Source organism: Heterocephalus glaber, unplaced genomic scaffold (assembly GCF_053883595.1).
Source record: "Heterocephalus glaber isolate CG9 unplaced genomic scaffold, H.glaber_assembly_v1.0 deba00001608, whole genome shotgun sequence".
NCBI classification, from domain to species: domain Eukaryota; kingdom Metazoa; phylum Chordata; class Mammalia; order Rodentia; family Bathyergidae; genus Heterocephalus; species Heterocephalus glaber.
This window is the reverse complement of record NW_028258379.1, coordinates 37,802,155-37,816,614: the sequence shown is the minus strand read 5'-3', so window position 1 is coordinate 37,816,614 and position 14,460 is coordinate 37,802,155. Positions and strand designations below refer to the sequence as shown.

Genomic DNA, 14,460 nt, shown 5'->3' with positions numbered 1-14,460 from the left:
GAGAAGAAAAAAGGGGAGCCAAACAGCCCATTTGCTATAATGAATTAGGCTGGGCTGGAGAAGACCAGAATGCTGACATTTGTCATCTGGCAAAGTCCAAGGAATCATAAAATCTCATGCCTGGGATGTGGCTTAAAAGTCACCTCTTTAAACAATTCGTCAGATCCTGAACCCCAAGATCCCAGGGAGGGGCTGCCTGGCCTCTGCAACTGTCCTCCAGCAGTGGGGGGCCACTAGCCTTCGTCCATTGGCAGAAACCTACTCCTTGCCATCAAAATGTTGGCTCGCTTTGACTCAGCAATTAGAGTTGTTGGATTCAAGCTTAAGGAAGTAAATCCCAGATATGGAAAAAGCTAGCTGCACAAATATGTGTCTTATAGTGAAATACATAATACAATAAACTTGGTTTGCTTGGAGATTATAACAAGAGAGAACGGATTTATACACCCCAGTGACAAGCAGTTCCCTGCCACCTAGAAAAGACAGTCCCTGAGCACAGAGTCTCCACCAGGGAACCTTGAATAGGGTAAGGCTCAGGGGCACCCAGCATGTTGGCCAGCAGGATGACCACAGCCACCCAGACTGGAAATATTATTGGCTTTGCAGGCCATGTGGTCTCAACTCTGCCACTACAGTGTGAAAGCAGCTACAGACGGTACATAAATGAATGAGTTCCAATAAAACTTTATTGACAAAACAGGTGGCAAGCTAGATTTCGCTTTAGGCTGTAGTTTGCTGACCCTTGAGGTCTACTTTCACATCTATTAGTTTTAAATGCCAAAAAAAAGTTTTTGGAATCTCCTACTTGTCCAACATATGAGGTATAATACAAAAATACAATGATTGTCTGAATTTTTAAAAATTTATTACTGTAAAGGACACATTGCCATTAATCCTTCTCAAGATACTCCTTGCTTTGGACATACTTCTCCGATTGTTGTTGCCACATTCTGAAGCAGCTCTGGAAGCCTCATTCATGGGTGTCTTTCTGAGATGTGATCAAAAATACTGTGAATGAGGGCCAGGGATTTAGCTCAGTGGTTCTACCACCTGCCTCACATCACAAGGTCCTGAGTTCGATCCCCAGTACCAAAAAAAAAAAAAAAAACAACTACCGTGAATGCTGCTGCCAAGCATGTCCAACAGAAAGGCAGCCTGTAAAAATAGTAGTGTGTCCTCATCCACCTGATTGGCCAGATATGGCATTGTGCAACTTCTGTCTCTTCCCCTAAGCCAAAATGGCCAGGAAAGGGATCAGGTAAACATTCTGAATGGATTCAGGACATCAAGGAGGCTATGACAGTGCAACTAAAGACACTCGGAAACGAGCCCTCCAGAGCGGCCTCAGAAAGTGCCAAGGATGGGATGATTGTTCAAAGTGAGGAGGGGATTTAGAGAGGCACTGCTGGCAATGCATCTTTTTTAAAAATTTAAACACTCGCTGTATATTTTGATCACAGCGTGTAGGAAACTAGTTTAAGAAGTTAAAGAAGTTGGATTCATTGTATCCATGGCAATCTATTCAGTGTCTGTCAGACACTGTTCTGAGGAATGGGCCTAAGCAAGGAGGCAGTCAAGAAAGCACACTGAGTGAATGGGGTATCACTAACATTTGACAAGTTTGTAATAACAAGGAAAACCCTTACAATCCACATGAAATGCAACATCCAAAAGTGTGTATACAAGTAAGACCAAACCATTTCTACACTAAACAGGAAACCTCAGGGGTAAATAACAATGAAAGAAACATATCAAAATGTCCCAAATTGTTTCCCTCGGCTGGCTGGACTACTCCTCCCCTCTGTCTTTCCCTGAAGTTCCCAATCCCGCTGTATGAATCCATGTCACTTGTATAGCACACACTCCTACAGTGGAGCTGGAGGGGAAGCTCTCCTCCCCCTCCCCCTCCTCCTAGCTCGGGGAACTCCGTAAAGCCCAGGCAGCTCTAGCCCCAGAGCAGCAGTCAGCACCAGGGACAGAGGCAAGGCCAGTGCTCTGAGGGAGCCCAAGTTGGGGCCCCGGAGGGCAGACAGCTTGCAGAGTCCCTTCCCAGGCGAGGCACAGGCAGCACTTGTCAAAGCAGGGAGGAGTGTGGTCCCCTGAGTTGATGCAAATGGAGCTACCACCCCCTCTCCGTGTGACCCGGCGGGGGAGGATTGTTGGTAAAAAAGGAAGTAAAAACAAATACCACGCAGATCCCTTTACCCACATCATTAGCTTGGGAGAGACTCGCAAACATGCCAATGCCAGTCACAGCAACATCTGCTTCTAATCGCTTCCCCAGCATTTTCGGGGCCTGTCAGCTGGCGTCTGCCCTCAGAGAAAATCCGGTATTTTTAACAAACTCTTAAATCAGAGGGTATCCATAGTGAGTAATTTCTCACGTGTTTGGTCTTAGAGGCTAAAAACAGTGAGTGCACCGTCAGGGGTCACCATCAGGAGGGGCGGGGGGACCAAGTGGCCCCGCTTCAAATGGCATGACCAAGAGTTTCTGATTTGCACAACTCGTTCAATTGTTTTCTTTCATTTTTCATGCATTCACACCCTAAATATATAACACGTTCTGGTGTTTTTTTTAAAAAAAAATTCCACTGTGTCCACTTCTTTCTGGGTAATTTTCCTCTCTTCTCCAAATGCGTTTGTCAAGAAGGACTGTGGGTGTGCTTTAAATGAGAAAATGGATCAGTGCTGTTGCTTGTGAAGCGCTCACCTCACTCGCCGGAAGCACCCATCTCCCCATGAAGTGCCTGGAGCCGGATCTCATCTGTGGACAAAGTGTCCCATGCTCTCTGAACAAAGGGCCTGTGTATCAGTTTTCCTTAAGGAGCCGAGCAGCAGGCTCCGGGGAAGGGCCCGCCAGGATGCATGTGGCTGAGGCTGTGGGGGCCCTACCTTGCCTCCCCACTCCAACTATGCAGTGGCAGAGCCTGTCCAGGCTGGCTCAGGAGACGCCAGACCTCCAGGCCGCTGGCTGGCTGCTCAGCTGCTGCAGACACAGCGGAGTGCAGGCCCCAGCACAGCAGGGTGTGGCCCCAAGCCCCAGACCCCAAACAGAGGAAACTGACCTCTGCACCCTCTTCCCCCAAGCCAGCGCCAGTGCATGCTGCACGGGGTGTCGGGGCTGTTCTGGGGGCCCTGTGGCACCCAAGAGGGGCTTCTCAGACCTGACAATGCTCCAGAAGTCATGGAGCCCCAGAGGCGACCAGGCCAAGCTCTCCTCTCCACCGCCTCCACTTCCCATCTTCTCCGCAGTGTGGCTGCCACCACAGCCAGCCCTGTGGCTCTGCTCAGAAACCTCCTCGGGTCCCCACTGTGGGCCAAAAGCACAGCACTGAAAGTGGTCGCTTGCCCCGCACACACCTCACACTCCTGCCTCCTGAGCTGCACACCCCCTGACCACTGTTCTCCTCCCATTGCTCAACCTGCTAAGAACCCACACATGCCAGGCACTGTTCTAAAAGTCAGATGTCTGCAGCAGACAAAAACCCCTCTCCTCTGAGAGCTTATATTTGAGAGGAGGGAGACCAGCAAATAAATCAATGTGAAATATATACAGTACACTGGGAGCAGTGATGCACACCCCTAATTCTAGAACTCTGGGAGGCTGAAGCAGGAGGATCACAAATTCAAGCCCAGCCTGGGCAACTCAGCAACTTAGTGAGACCCTGCCTTGAAATAAAATATGTGAGATATACTCCCAGTATGGAAAAAAAAAAATCACAGTATACCAGATAAAAGCTACAGAGAGAAACAATGTAGGAAAGGGGACTAACGAATGCTAAGGGGTGGGGGGTATGGAAGGTCTCACCAAAAGGAGGTATCTGAGCAACATCCTGTAGGAGGGAGGGAACTAACTCTGCAGAGAAAACTGGGAAAAGAGTACTTCGGGTAGAATGAGCCACAAGTGCAAAGGTCCTGTGGCAGGAGTGTGCAGGAGTGATCTAGGAAAGCCAGGCAGGCTAGCGGGAGTGTAGATGGGGACAAAGAGGTACAGGGAGGTCATTTAGGCCTTATGGGCCATTGTAAGGATGCTGGCTCTTACTGTGATTGAGATGGGAACCTGGACTACTAACAATCTCACTAGGGCTCCAACAGACCATTCTGGCTGCTGTAAGGGGCTGGGGAGGAGAGAGACCAGAGAGGAAACTACTGCAACCACCATAGCCAGAGACCACAGCAGCTTAGGCCACAGCTCCAGCAGTGGGCGTAGGGGGAAGTGGTCGGGACAGCAGGTCTTGCTGAGGCCAACAGCACAGGCTACGGCAGGCGGAGAGCAGAGGTGGGGAGTATTCGGATGATTCAGGCCCGAACAACCAGAGGGAGGTGGCTGTCTTACATGGTACAGTGACTCGAGCAGCAGGTGGCAGCCTCAGGTACGATGGAAATCCCAACCAGCTTTGACCCCAGCAAAGAAACAGCCTGTACCCTAGAAAGTCCTGGGGGCAGCTGAAAGCCCTCGCACCTGCTCATGCACACGTGGCACACACAGCCCTTCTCTGCACCAGGCACCTCTGTGTCCGTGTGTTATTGCCCTGAGCAGCCTGGGGCTGATCCCCTTCACATCATCGGAAAGCACTGCACACAGTGAGCCAAACGGCACCCATGATGTTTCTGTGGTCTAACAATTCAAGAATGCTCTTTCAAAACACCCAGAAATATGCTAGGAGGGCAGTTATTACCTTGCCAGTCCTTACGTCCCAAGCCTTGATTTCAGAGCTGAAACCTCCACATAAGAAAATGTTGTGGTCTTTCGGGTAAAATTTCAAGGTAGTGATTCTGAAGTCACTTCGACCGCTGAACAGCTGGGTTCCTACAACACCAACAGAGAAGAGAGTTAGAAAATATGCAGATCACGAAATAAATACCAGAGAATTAAGACGCACCTGATAAGGAGCCCAGGGGCACACAGCACTCCCCAGTCTGGGGGAGACTTCGGGACATCTCCTCGCTTCCCCCAGGGCTATTCTGCAGCCTGGATCATGTTTGCCACGAGCGTATGGTGCTAGCTCACTCAAGCCACATGGAGACCCTCAGCCCACATTCCAGCCTAGGCGAGGAGTCTGGGGTGCTCGGTAACATTCTGGAGGCTGCAGTCCACTCGAAGGCTGCTCTAGGAGTGGCCCTCAGAATCACCCATCTCGAGCCGCACCGTTACAGTAACAGGCACATGCTGCACTACGAGGGCACAGCAGGGGCAGCTGCCGTGCTGGGGGACAGTGAGTGGCCCTCACAGCAGCTGGAGCCACAGAAGGACACCAGGTGTGGGCCACCAGGGGCCTCACTCAGCTCCCTGAGATAAGACAGCAGCCCTGGTCCTTTGCGTGTCTGTCACAAGCTGTTGTCAAGAGCTTGAGGCGTTGTGGTGCTTGTGAGCCTGGACACACACAGAGCGTGAGCAGGATCAGCCTCAGAAAGGTCATGATCACCAGGGCTGCCACAGCCCAGCAGGGAAAACCTGGATGGCCACTGGCCTCCGGGCTCTTCCACGGACAGGGCAGTGGCAGCCTGGGGACACAAGAAGCCGGGCCACGAAGGAGATGGATGAGATGCCCAGACTTCCAGATCATGTCCCTCCGGGGCCCCAGGAAGCAGTGTTTGTGCAGTGGATGCCCCAAAGTTTACCCCACCTTATGTGCTGTGACCCACACACAATGAGTACAGGTCTGGCAGCTCCCAGGAAAGGAAATGAAAGTCACCAATCAGTGCCCACGAGAGTCACAGAGGCGACCTCACAGATCCGGTCTTCCTGAGGCCCCACCAGGCAAACCCTCCACACAGATCACCACACAGGGCCACCGGCCTGTGAGTCACAGAATGTGCACACTGAAAAAGTACAACTGAAGGCAAGAATAAAATAACAAGTATTTTAAAATATATTTCCGCGTGCTGTTTACAAGCCCAGCACTGAGTATCAACTGGCTTCTCTGAAACCATTAAAATGAAGAGCTATGATAGTTTCAGTGAGAGCAACAGAGCTGAGTATACTTTCGTTGATTTCAACTTTTGGTAACTCGAGAATTTGAAAGTAGTCTGGTGCCAGCCTCAGTTTTTCCACTGAACCATGTCAAGGCTGACAGGGATTCCTCCCGGGACATGTGGACCGGGAATTAAGATGCTCCCCACGGCCCCGGGGGTTCATTTCCACCTCTACCCGCCCAGGGGTGAGGCTTTTGAGAATATTTTACTAGTGAAGCTCTTTTCCCCGTAATGTGACATTATGGCTTCTGACATCAATCAGAAGGTATCATTGTTTCATCTCCTGTTTTTAAGAACCCAGCTCAAAATCCACAGCAATTTTCATAAAAGGATTTTTAAAAGCTTCAAAAAACACTGATCCCAAATTAAGGGCATAGGTATTTGTGATAGATTTTTAACAAGTGACACTCTTCACGTCATTTTTTGGCAACAACAACAAAAGAAATCACAAACAATAGAAATGGTTACAATGATCTGTTTTCTGTGGGCTGAGGTGCAGCTCTGTGGGGGGAGATGTGCTTGGCATGCCCGAGGTCCGGGTCCCATCCCCAGCACCAAAAGAAACCAATCTGCTTTCAAGATGTTCTCTCCATAGTACACGCTTTTTGGAAAACAGTTACTCTCCCCCTTTGTTAAAGTGTCACTTTTACCTTGATGGATGATTAAGTGTGTTCGTTTTTTTTTTTTCTAATATCATCTATAGACCTACAATTGGCAATCACCTTTCATCAGAGCAAACTTTGGAAATAGTTGACTTTTTTTGTAAATGAAAAATCTCTACCTCTTTAAATTGCACAAGGCTCTCAACTATTTTGCTTTAAGATGTAGGTAGCAAAAATAAATAAATAAATAAAAGATGTAGGTAGCATAAAAGGTGGCCACAGGCGTCCTACATAGGTACCAGATCACTCCAGGTCACAGAGTCCAAGGTGGCAGAGGCTGCCACGCCGAGGAGTGGGTACATCAAACTTGGCTCTCTGCCTGCTGGGACATTACAAAGAGATTTAAAGCGGAGTCCCGGGCAGGGTCTGCAGAGGCACTGGGCTTGAACTGGGGAAGTATTAAACAGGACTCCATGTGCACAAAGATCGGACTCACACATGCCCATCCAAACCCCGGCAGATCTTAGGACACTCAACGAAGCCAAATGCCGGGGCCTTGGGGAGGCTGTGGGTGGTGACCATGACATCCACCCCGTGGAGAAGGAGGGTGCATTGCTGTTGCACCCCATGGCACCAAAGGGACCCAGGAGGGCCAGAAGCATTTCCTCCCAAGGAGACAACCACACCCATTGCTGCTGATGCTCAGCAGCCAGCTCCCTGCTCACTGGAATCCACTGCCAACCCTCAGACCCAGAAGGAAAGACAAACTCGATCCATCCTTGTTTCTTGGACCGGAGCATATAACCATATGCTTACCTTCAGAAACAGCAGTGAATTCTCATGTTTTTTCAGAAAGTGGAATGATACAACCTTGCCAAAAAGGGGGAAGAAGACGAGAGGAAAAGCTGGGTTGATAAAAGATCATGATTGGAATTCTCCTGTTTAAAAGAAAATTGTATTTCTGAATGTTATGTTTCCCCAACTCCCAAAGAGACTGAGAATCTGTCTTTTAAGTACAAAAATTTTCCATTTAGAAGACAAGCTGTAGTATTTTTTTCCTACTTTTAATAATTAGGTCTTTACTATTTTTCTGTGCTAACAGAACACAAAAACAAAAGATTTTTACATGTTTTAATAAGCTGCCGGGTCATCTCATGTGAAACACCAGGGCCAATTTCAGCTAACTAAAGAGGCCTCGAACAGGACCCCAGTTCAGAAATCATAAGCACAGCCCTCCTCGCCTGACACCGCCTTTGAAGCAGGGGTGCAGCTAAGGAGTGAGAGCCACACAGCTGGGTCCCAGCCCAGACCTGTCGCTTCCAGTGGAGGTACCTCGGGCCAGCCCTTTCCCACTGCAGCACACGCTGTTGACGTTGGAAGCTAAGTGGCACCTAAAGCATTCTATGGAGCAAGCAATAAAGGGGAGCTGTTAAGAGTTTGAAAAATTAAACCCCAACTTATTGAATTCATTCTTGGTTAAATTAAAAGCTAAAACCAAAGCATAGTGGTTTTTAACAGCAGGAACCCTAAGGGACGAATGATCGCTGGACTCCCACTGGAGGCTCTGGGGACAGGGTGTCCCAGCCGGCAGGCTGGACGGGCAGCCTCTGCAGTTGCAGAAGATCCAAATGTTCTTGCGGCAGAATGCTTGACTGCAAGTACCAGCCACGCTGGAGGCAAAGGTCTTTCCCGAGAGCTGATCTCGCCATCTCCCCCTCCACACACCCACAGCTCAGTATCATCCCTCTCCTGGGCCAGGCTTCTTGAAGCAGTGGTGAGCTGTTACAGAGCCTCTAACCTTGCCACTGTCTGGCTTGTTTGTCTGTTAGCTATAGGAAATTCTGTTTATTTGCTGTATGCTTATTATAGGAAATTGAGCTTAAAAACATTTCATTCTTTGGAACTGGCTCTATTGGTCTCATTATAATGAGCTCAACCAATATAAAAACCATTTGGCTCTTCTTGGAGTTAAGAAAAATTACATCTTTTCCTCCTTGAATCAATAATGATACAAGTACAAAATACATTATTAGATAAGGGGTGTGGCTCCATGGTAGAGCACTTGCATAGCATGTGTGAAGCCCTGAGTTCAATCCCCAGCCCCACAATAAATAAAGTGCCACAAAAATGTGTTTAAAATGCAATGCAGAAATTCAATGTGTTCCCTTGAGACCCTCATTCCTGCCATTGCTTCCCATCTCCAGGCCCTTATCCCTTCTTCCTCTGGTGGAGGCCCCAAGTCAGATGGGGCAGCACCATCTGCCCTGGGCGACCTTAGGGTCACCAGGGCCCCAGGATCTGAGCCCCTCCTCTTCCGCTCACCCTGCATGGTCCTGGCCCAGGTCCTACCGAGGAACCGGTAATCTGGGTCAATCTAAACCCAAGTGCAGGTCCCCAGGAGAGAGGGGACATTCGTGTCCTGCTCACCTTGGCCAATGACTCATAGTTCCTGTCTGCCACTTCCGTGTGTCACCCTGGAGCCCCAGGGTAGAGGACAGGAACCCTCACAGCTGGGGAATCGGAAGCCGAGACAGACCCACGCACCCCAACAGAGCCCCTCTGCGCACACCCGCCGGTTAGGCATGACCTTTCCCTCTCCTCAGCTCTCTGTGCACATCCAGAGCCTCACAAACATGGAGAGAAAATGTTGACAAGGGAAAGCCTATGTTGCCGGCTCAAGGTAATTGAGCCTGTGTTCCCAGGCAGTAGGCATATGACTCATTTCACTAAAATCAATATCATTACACTCATCCTCTGGGAAGTATTCAGCCAGCTGTAAATTTAACCATCCTGACTCAAAGTTAACAAGAAAAAAAATGCTTACTAACTTCCACATCAAACTCGGCGCATGAGAAACCAGGGCCGTCTTGGCAGGTGTTCAGGGGCCCGGAAGGTGTGGGCTGGGGCCAAGCCTTGAGCCGCCCCAGAGCCCAGGATCTGCACTGCAGTCAGGAGCAGCAGCGCCCTCAGAGTGGCTGTGAGAATGAGAAACAAAGCACAAGAGGGGAAACCCAAGCCAGACCAGAGGGCAGGCACGGCAAGCAGAGGCCGGCGCAACAATCACAGGAGAACGGAGGTCAGGTCATGCCTAAGGTGGCGGCCCCATCCGGCAGCACTTAATGCTTTTCCCATCCCCTTCCCTCCCTGCTGCTCCCGCCTCCTTCCATCTCTCAGTCCCTTCCCTGTCTCCCTTTTTCCTATTCAGGGTCTTTTACACCGACTTCACCCTCTGCTTTTCATTATCTGGACAAGACTGAATTTTCCAAAAGTGAAGGAAGAAAAAAAAGGTCTCAGAAGAAATATAAATGCCCAATAAATTCATGAAAAAATGCTCAACATCTCTGGCCAAAGAGATGCAAATTTAAAAATGCAAATTAAAACCACGCTGCAAATTAAATGCAAATTAAAACCACACTGAGATTCTACCTTACTCCAAAAAGAATGGCCGTCATGGGCTGGGGACTTCACTCAGTGGTTTTGCCGCCTGCTGTGCAAGTGCAAGGACCCGAGTTCGATCCTTGGTACCAAAAAAAAAAAAAAAAAGAATGGCCATCATCAAGAAATCAAATAATAACAAATGCTGGTGAGGCTGAGGGGGGACAGGACCCTTCTACACTGTTGATGGGAATGTAAACTGGTACAACCACTATGGAAATCAGTGTGGAGAATGTTCAAAAAACTAAAACTAAAAATTCCATTTGGGTCAGCTATTCCCCTTTGAGGTATCCTCCCAAAAGAATTAAAGACATCACATTACAGTGATCCATGCACACTCGTGTTTATAGCAGCACAACTCATAATAGCTAAATCATGGGAGCAGCTTATATGTCCATCAACTGATGGATGAATAAAGAAAATGTGGTATTAGGGGGTGGGGATTTTGCTCAGTGGTTCTGCCACCTGCCTTGCAAGTACAAGGACCTGAATCTGATCCCCAGTACCAAAAAAAAAAAAGAAAATGTGGTATTTATACACAATGGAGTACTACTCAGCCATAAAGAGGGATAAATTGAATCACTCTTAGGAAACTGGATGTACTTTGAGACCATAATGTTAAGTGAAATAAATTAGGCACACTAAATTAAATTTAGTTTAAATATCACATAACTTCTCTTATATGAGAAGTCTAAAGTATAAATAATTAATGAAAACAAAATAAAACAGGCAAACAGGGAGATAGATCTTCTGCAAATAGAAAGGGAAACCAGACATGGAGGGAGGGGGGATGGAGAAGACAGGAAGGGGAATAAAAAGATTTAAAATATGGTCAGGAGTAGTAGCACACACCTGAAATCCCAGTACTCAGGAGGCTGAGACAGGAAGATCATTGTGAGTTAGAGGCCAGCCTGGGCTACACAGTGAGTTCAAGTCCAGCCTGAACTATATAGTGAGACCCTATCTTAAAAAAAAAAAAAAAAGAAAGATGTAAGTACATTAAGTACATGTACCTAACCCCTGAAATGAATGTAAAGATTATATATTGCAAACATAAATTTTTTTTCTAAAAGAAAGAGTTCTCAACTTGCAAGCCAGGCGTGTCCCTGTGGTTGGATCTGGGTGGGTTTTCTGGAATCCAGAACCACCATGCTGACCGAAAGCTTCTGTGACTGGGGTTGGGCTCCAGCGACAGTCGGCAAAGAGGGGGCCAAGCCAATCAACCACAACCACAGCACACGCACACCCAGGGGACACTCAGCCACGTGCCACAATGGCAACAGATGAGACAGCACTGCGGCCTGGAGGCCCTGGTTGTCCAGAGGGCTGGCTGAGCTTTCTCAGAGGAGGACGCCACACTGGAGTTTGTAAAGAGGCAGGAAAACCTCAAACACACGCAAGGCAGGCAGCTCTTCATTCCACAGCTGTATGGAAGGACGAAGCAAGGTGGACACGGGCGTGGGGGAGGGAGGGAAGACTCGGCTGGCTGAGCCCCCTCACAGCTGCAGGCCCCAGGAAGGAGACCTGGGCATGCAGAGGCAGCAGCGGGGCCACGGAGTCCTCTGAGCCTCCCTTCTGGAGCGGTGACCACACCAGACTCGAGAAGCAGAGAGAAAAACGGTGTGCGCTGCTCCACAACATGCCTGGAGCCCGGGACGCAGCCAGCGTGGGCTCCTGAAGGGCGCCTGGCCAAGTGCAGCCTGCTGAACTGTGTGTTCAGGGAGGCAGGAGGCACAGTGTTGGCTCTCTCGGCTGAGAAAAAGAGGCCGGGGCCCTGCATGGCGCTCGAGGTGAGGACCAGCAGGCGAAGGCTCCCTCTGCCACCGGGCGCTCTTCACACAGTCTTCAAGTAGACACTTCTCACCTCCTTGTGCCGAGCAGGCGCTCTGAAGTGTTCAGGGCTGACCTCCCTGCTGGAGAAGCACCCTTTAGCCAGTCGAAAAGTCAGAGGCATCGCTCGGGATCCTCTGCAGAGGCTCCTTGTTGTCCAGTTGGGCCGCCTCCAGGAGTAGGGTGCGCTCCGGCTCTGTCAGCCCTGGCCGGGGAGCCTTACGACAGTCACCAAGCACTCCAAGCCTCACTATCTGAACTGATGAAATGGGGACAAAGCACCACCTCGCAGGCCGGCAGGACGCTGAACGTGTCACGGCAGCAAGGGTTCAACACAGCAGCAAAAGGCCCTGCGGGCGGTGGGAAGCACATCCGAGCGGCCAGGGCCCAGAGCGAGGAACCAGCCCACAGCCTTGTCTCTCCCGCAGTATCTGTGTCTATGACTGCCAGGTATGGAACCTGGGAAGCCCTGAGCCCCTGACGGGATTCTAAGCAGATGGGCTGATTCCGTACTCAGGACAGAGGACTCATGAGGCTGGTGACACTCAGGGCCCGGACAGCACTGGCCAGCACTCCCCGAGGCCACCTAGACCATGTGCACCGGAGATGTTTGTTAGGAAGACTGCAGACGGAAACGGGAGTGCCAGAAATAATTAATCTGCGAGCAGGCTTTATGAAGTGTTGATTCACGGCTGCTCCATAAGCCAATGGCCTGTCTGAACTATAAATTAACGAGATAAAATGTTGCCAGCCCTCCATCCTTCAGGCTGGATATTGACATTTTATAGTCCACAGATTTCTAACTGCATTGATTGAGGACACCAGGATGAATGGCCCTGGCACCACATTCCCATTAATGACAATGGGTGCCGCGTGACGAATTCCCGAAGCGCTGTGGCAAAAACACCTGTGCTGCCTGATCCAGGCAGGGAGCACTAATTAGATTGAAATGAAAAAGCCAAATCACCTGTGGTGGGAAACGGTGACTGAAATGGGCACCAGACTCGGCGCAGAGACAGCACGAGTCCAAGCTGGAAGGAAGCTACGGGACCCCCAGCCTCGGTGAGGTGAGAGCGGGGTGTGCAAGCAGGGTGGGCAGCGTGGGGTCCCTTCACCCCAGGAACCCCTCGTGGCCCCAGCTCTGTTTCTTCTGCGCACACCTGGCCAGCAGAAGGAAGTACAGAGACCAGCAAGGCAGGCTGCCCACGGAGCTCCCGCAGGGCCAGGAGACAGACGGGAGCCCAGCATCACCTTCAGCAAGACAGGCCACCCAGACCCGAGGCGTGCCTCCCCCGGGGTGGAGGGCACCCACACGCTCTCCCGGAGCGCCAGCACCAGGCCCTGCACATAGCAGGTGCACAGCAAGTCAACGCATGATGAATAAAATCGTGCCTTCAACCCACAAACCTGGGCCAGCTGCCATTCCCAGCAGAGGTGTGGCGCAGGCGTCCTCAGTCACCCCTCTACCTGCACAGCAACACCCCAAGGCAGAACCACGCCTTCCTCTATCCCCACCCAGCAGGCCACAGGAGGAGGAGCACATGGCCCAGCCTGCTCCCTGTCCTCCAGCGCGCTTCCTCCACAGCTGGACAGGGCTGCAATCACATGGAAGTCCGGCCCCAAGCACAGCCAAGCTGCGGCGCCCTCCTGCCCACTCAGCAGTGGGCCCCACCGCCACCTGCTGCCCTGATATGGAAGTGCCTGACTGGCTAGGCCAGCGTGCCCTGGGAACGTCCAAGAATCTGAGTACACCTTTCCCAACACATGCACACGTGCGCACACACACAATGGCTTGTGTATAACATCTGCTCCAGAGAAAACAATGGCAAAGAGCCATGGTGAACCTACTAATCCCATCAGGTGGATCTGATGTCACCCACATCTGAGAAGTGATGGCACAGCTGTGTGCTCCCGTGATCACAGGCCAGAGCTGCCCACCCCTTCCCACACAGGGCGTGCTGCCTGGGTCTCCACATATACCACCTGGGTTTCTGCTCTGTGCAGTGCTGTCCTGGTTCCGTCTGCTGAGAAGCCACCTGACTTCCCCTCAAACGAACCTCCTCCACCCTGGTTCTCTGGCCATTTAATTCCTGGCTCAGCTCAGGTTTACTTCTTCCCTGACTAAGCTCAGTGCTCTGCACCTGGCCCCTTCACTGCAGCCTGGGGTTGTCTCTGTACCTCAGGGCCTCAAGGTGACCATGTGGATGGCTGTAGACACATGCTTGGCAGTCAGAGGCTGCTCTGCCATCACCAGCCCAGTCCTCACCATCACCGTGTGCCACCAAATGCCCTAAGCCCTGGAGGCCTCACAGCCTTGAGAAGACCACACGGCCAGGGATGCGAAGGTGGCCCTGTCCCCTGGGCACTGAGGGGAGGACACAGGGCCCACAGCTGCACACACGGCTCTGGCCCTTGCCAGCCACACACCACAAGGAGGACCTGAGCAGGTCACTTTGCCTCTGGAGGTCTCAGTCTCCTCACAGTAAAAGGAAAATAATCGCGGCCAGTAGTGAGGTAGAATCTGATGTGCCGTGGGCAAAGTTCCTGGCACACCCCCCGGCACCCAGGGTCCCCTCGACTGTCAGCTTTGTCAGCCTGCTCCTGAGTGTACGTGGGG

At 50.8% G+C, this 14,460-nt stretch overlaps 1 protein-coding gene across 4 annotated transcripts in view; it reads right to left on the bottom strand.

Moving 5' to 3' along the window:
* Positions 1-14,460, bottom strand: part of Wdr25 (WD repeat domain 25) — a 140,106-nt gene that overhangs the window by 37,774 nt on the left and 87,872 nt on the right. For 3 of the 4 annotated variants that reach the window (XM_087195594.1, XM_087195591.1, XM_021248193.2), the window contains exon 4: positions 4,680-4,810. In XM_087195594.1, coding sequence (XP_087051720.1) covers positions 4,680-4,810 — 131 coding nt within the window. Of the gene's footprint in view, positions 1-668; positions 3,311-4,679; positions 4,811-14,460 lie in introns of those variants that run through there. The other variant, XM_087195592.1, reaches the window with a different exon arrangement.